Source organism: Phoca vitulina, unplaced genomic scaffold, assembly GCF_004348235.1.
Source record: "Phoca vitulina isolate PV1807 unplaced genomic scaffold, GSC_HSeal_1.0 scaffold7, whole genome shotgun sequence".
NCBI classification, from domain to species: Eukaryota; Metazoa; Chordata; class Mammalia; order Carnivora; family Phocidae; genus Phoca; species Phoca vitulina.
This window is the reverse complement of record NW_022589710.1, coordinates 1,161,376-1,166,289: the sequence shown is the minus strand read 5'-3', so window position 1 is coordinate 1,166,289 and position 4,914 is coordinate 1,161,376. Positions and strand designations below refer to the sequence as shown.

The following is a 4,914-nucleotide window of genomic DNA, read 5'->3' as shown; positions in this document are numbered from 1 at the left end:
CTTCTCTAGGAGAGCCCCAGGCTGAACAAAAGTTAGCCTTCCCTTCTGCCCTGACAGGCTTGCTAGGCTCTTCTCAGGTTGAAGGATCAGCTCAAGGAATAAGGGATGCATGGTGACCCACCCCTGACTCACGAGGACAGTGCTAGGCTCTGGGGCTCCCACTGAAGGAGAGAGAGCCCAGGGAAGGGAGTGGAGGGTGGGTGGATGGGAGGGCAGCTAGCATCTTCTACTCCCACCCACTGCAGGCACAGCCATGGTGGATGCGGAGATGGCCGCGTTTGGGGCCGCCGCCCCCTACCTGCGCAAGTCAGAGAAGGAGCGGCTGGAAGCCCAGACCCGACCTTTTGACCTCAAGAAAGATGTTTATGTGCCCGATGACAAAGAGGAGTTCGTCAAGGCCAAAATTTTGTCTCGAGAGGGTGGCAAAGTCACCGCTGAGACCGAGCATGGCAAGGTAGGTGGCAGGGTTGGCGTGAGAGGCCCTCCTGGACCCCCTCCCCCCATAGCTGGGGTACACAGAGAGGTTACCACCAGGACCCATCCCACACAGACCTGAGGACAGTCCGATTTCCCTTCTTCGGAGAAGGGATCCACACCGTCCAAACAGCCCTCCTCATTCCCAATATCCCGTCTGTCTTCTCTATGATCCCGGTCCTTCTCTCTTGAACACTGCTCTCCTAGAACTTGCCTGACTCCTTTCTGGGCAGAGGGAGGGCTGACAGTTGGGCCTGCATGGGGGCTGTTGCAGACGGTGACCGTGAAGGAGGACCAGGTGATGCAACAGAACCCGCCCAAGTTCGACAAGATCGAGGACATGGCCATGCTGACCTTCCTGCACGAGCCCGCTGTGCTCTACAATCTCAAGGAGCGCTACGCCTCTTGGATGATCTATGTGAGTGCGCCATCCAGGACACCCTCTGAGTCTAGTAGCTTCCTAGTTTCTGTTCTTTGTGTCCAGGCATTACTGCACGCTATCCCCACCCCTGCATCCCCGGTTCAGTTCTAATACCCCTGAGGCTAGGATTACTCAGATTTAGTGCTTTCATAGATTTTTCTTTCTCTTCTTCCCCTCTTGGCATTGTTCTCTAACTCTGAAACCCGCCATTCCTCCCTCTTCATCACTAGCAACTCAACCCTCCTTCTCTATCCTAGACCTACTCGGGCCTCTTCTGCGTCACCGTCAATCCCTACAAGTGGCTGCCGGTGTACAACGCTGAGGTGGTGGCCGCCTACCGGGGCAAGAAGAGGAGCGAGGCGCCGCCCCACATCTTCTCCATCTCCGACAACGCCTATCAGTACATGCTGACAGGTGACAGGCCTCCCCTGCAGGGTTTCCTCGGGAGCCGCATGGGAGGGAATGCGCAGTTGGTCTGGGCAACTGGTGGATGCCTGGAGAGAGGCCGGGAGGTGGGGCAGCAGGGGGTAGGTAGATGCCAGGCAAAAGCATCTTGTGTGGCTCCTGACTTTTCATCCCCACTTGCTCCCAACAGACAGAGAAAACCAGTCCATCCTGATCACGTGAGTGTAGCTCCTAACCCATTCCCTTCCAGAACCTCCCTGACCCCAGCCCCCATCATGGACCATGGCCCCCAAGCATGGACCCACAATTCTCACTTCCCTCCACCTTCATGCCAGCTCCTCTTTCTTCTGTGACCTTTACTCATGCCTTTGCTTCTCCGCTTCCTTTCTGCTTTCCACCCCTCTTGGAGTTTTCCTCTCCCATTCCCTATGCTCACTCTCCTCCAACTCATCACTCATTTATCCATAAGCCCGGTATCACTGTGTCTTCATCCCCTCCTCATTTTCTTTCATCTTTACCTTCAGAAACCTTCCCCATTCTGCCACCCCTACCTATTCTTTTCCAAAATGGCCCAGGCCTATCTCCTCACATTGACCTTGCCTAGCTAAGACCAGGTTCCTTCTGCTTGAACCCAGCAGCTTCTTGTGGCATCCTTCCTAGTGCTCCCCCTGATCCCATGTGTGTTTGGGATGCACATTACCCGGCAGCTTCCTGCTTTGGGGCTCCCACTGTCAAGTAAGACCAGACGTTCTCTCCTGACTTGAGGCTTGTTCGTCTCAAGCAGTGTCTGTTCACTGCCTAATGAGGCCCTGACTGTCCCAACAGCGGGGAATCCGGGGCCGGGAAGACGGTCAACACCAAGAGGGTCATCCAGTACTTTGCTGTTATTGCCGCCATTGGGGATCGCAGCAAGAAGGATCAGACTCCAGGCAAGGTAGGCTTGTTGTCCTCCATGGGCCTGCACTGCAAAAAGGGAGGGGTAGGCCTCTCACCCACCATCCTTCCTGACCTCTGCAGGGCACCCTGGAGGACCAGATCATCGAGGCCAACCCCGCCCTGGAGGCCTTCGGCAACGCCAAGACCGTGCGGAATGACAACTCCTCCCGCTTCGTGAGTGGTCCCTGACCTTGGATTCGGGATTTGGGTTGGTGGAGGGATGGTATCAAATATGAGCCTTGCCTCAACTCATCCCTGGTCTCCTCCATCTCCCCAGGGGAAATTCATTCGAATCCATTTTGGGGCAACTGGAAAGTTGGCATCTGCAGACATAGAGACCTGTGAGTGCCATGAATCTGCTAGAACTCGGCTTGAGCTCACCCTCATTCTATGTGATCATGATCCCAACCTCTCTCTTTTCTCTCTCTGTCTCTCCATCTATGTCTCTCTTTAGGCCTCTGCCTTTCGGTCTCTCTCCCTCTCTTTCTGTCTCTGTCTGTCTGTGTCTCTGGGTCTGTATATTCATCTCCCCCTGAGACTCCCTCTAGTCTTTCTCCACCTCTGTCTCTTCATGTCTGTATGTGAGTCTTTCTCTTCATCTCTCTCTTTTCCTCTGCCTTTTGCTTGCTACATATATCATTCATTTTCCTCTATTTCCTTGTACCTAAATCCCCAAATTTCTCTCTTTCTTCTCCCCTTACTGTTCACAGATCTTCTGGAAAAATCCAGAGTTATTTTCCAGTTGAAAGCAGAGAGAGATTATCACATTTTCTACCAAATCCTGTCTAACAAAAAGCCTGAGCTGCTGGGTGAGTCAGCTACGGAGACCAACTATCTCCATGGCAACCTGGTCCCCTCTGCTTGCGGCAGCTTGCTGGCATGCCCTGGGTTTATGGCACTGCTGGATTCAGTTCTGTGGGATGTGGGACCACATTAAGCCTTGTCATGTGTTTTCCTGCAAGCCCTGTGCTGTGGTAGGCAGCCCCAGTGAGAGCCAGAGGTTTGTGCCCTATCCTCACCACATCTTCTCCTCCCAGACATGCTGCTGATCACCAACAACCCCTACGATTATGCATTCATCTCCCAAGGAGAGACCACGGTGGCCTCCATTGATGACGCTGAGGAGCTCATGGCCACTGATGTAAGTGTGTGAGAACCATGTCGAGAGGTGAGGGCACTGGCAGTTAGGGGTAAATGAGGCCAGTTCACTGGCTCAGGAGGAGAGCTGAGACACTGTCTATCTGTTATTTAAAGTGGTATGACCTTCCCCAAGGGCCAGAACATGCCCTATTACCAGGGTGTGTTGGAGAATGGGTATGTTGAGATGGGGTGGACAATATTTGGTGTTTGAGCAAACAGAAAGGGCTGAACACCATGGGACAGAGAAGCAGACAAGCCAAGAAGCAAGCCATCACCAAGGGAAGGGGGGTGGGTCATGCAGTGGCCATGGGGTTGGGGCAAGCTATTAAGTGAAGACTAGATATAGACAGGTATGGAAGGTTTAAGCAGGAAGCAAGTGTAGGGGCTAGAAGAGGGACAAAAGTAGAAAACATGAGTGGGTAACCAGAGCAGCTCCAGAGGACAGCTATGACCACTGATGCCAGATCTGGGGCAGTATGCACACCGTCCTGCTCTTGTACTTCCCATCTTCGTTTTGGAGTTCTTCACTGGGTATGGGAGTCTCAGAAGCTACAGGGATTCAGGAGAGAAGTTCTCTCTCCAACTGAAGAGGGATCTCATTTACCTGCCATACTTCCTTTTCTGGGGTTCACCAATATGGGGTCTGCTTACAGAATGCCTTTGATGTGCTGGGCTTCACTTCAGAGGAGAAGAACTCCATGTACAAGCTGACGGGCGCCATCATGCACTTTGGAAACATGAAGTTCAAACAGAAGCAGCGAGAGGAGCAGGCTGAGCCAGATGGCACTGAAGGTGGGAGTTTGGGATGCTGGGTGACAGCTGTGGGCCCTATCTGTAGAGAAATCATCCCTTTACCAACTTGGCTGCCTGCCCTCTCCTTCCAGAGGCTGACAAGTCTGCCTACCTCATGGGGCTGAACTCAGCCGACCTGCTCAAGGGGCTGTGCCACCCTCGGGTGAAAGTGGGCAACGAGTACGTCACCAAGGGGCAGAATGTCCAGCAGGTGGGTCATCTTCAGGAGATAAATGGGGAGGGGGCTGGCATGCTGCAGTGGGTTCTTTGGAATTCACTCTTCGCACTAATCTACTCATCTGGTTTCTCCCTTACCTTCCAGGTGGCGTATGCCACTGGGGCACTGGCCAAGGCAGTGTACGAGAAGATGTTCAACTGGATGGTGACAAGGATCAATGCCACCCTGGAGACCAAGCAGCCACGCCAGTACTTCATAGGGGTCCTGGACATCGCCGGCTTCGAGATCTTCGATGTGAGTGGGAGGAGCCTAGGCGCGTATGCGCGGGGGAGGGGGCAGTGACTCGCTCATTTGCACCTGTGACCATCATGGCCAGTGGCCAGTCGAGGGAGAGACAGTGGGGCTCAGGGGTGGCAGACACATCGTCCTGTCTTCCAGGGGAGCTCCCCCTCCACGGCCTGACAGGGGAGGGGACCAGTCACACCCCTGGCTGTGCTTGGGCACGGGCCTCGGCTGACCCATGCCTGCCTGACCCGCTCCGCCCCCGCCCCCTGCAGTTCAACAGCTT

General features: G+C 54.3%; 1 protein-coding gene across 1 annotated transcript in view; it reads left to right on the top strand.

Annotated features, from left to right (window-relative positions):
- Window positions 1-253: 253 nt before the first annotated feature.
- The window catches only part of MYH6 (myosin heavy chain 6), a 9,626-nt gene continuing 4,965 nt past the window's right edge, over window positions 254-4,914 (top strand). The window contains 13 exon segments of the mRNA XM_032404769.1: window positions 254-454; window positions 749-892; window positions 1,153-1,309; window positions 1,491-1,518; window positions 2,126-2,234; window positions 2,318-2,410; window positions 2,514-2,577; window positions 2,947-3,045; window positions 3,274-3,377; window positions 4,030-4,168; window positions 4,261-4,379; window positions 4,491-4,640; window positions 4,904-4,914. The exon segment at window positions 4,904-4,914 is cut by the window's right edge and continues 4 nt beyond it. Of these exon segments, the coding sequence (XP_032260660.1) occupies window positions 254-454; window positions 749-892; window positions 1,153-1,309; window positions 1,491-1,518; window positions 2,126-2,234; window positions 2,318-2,410; window positions 2,514-2,577; window positions 2,947-3,045; window positions 3,274-3,377; window positions 4,030-4,168; window positions 4,261-4,379; window positions 4,491-4,640; window positions 4,904-4,914 (1,418 nt within the window).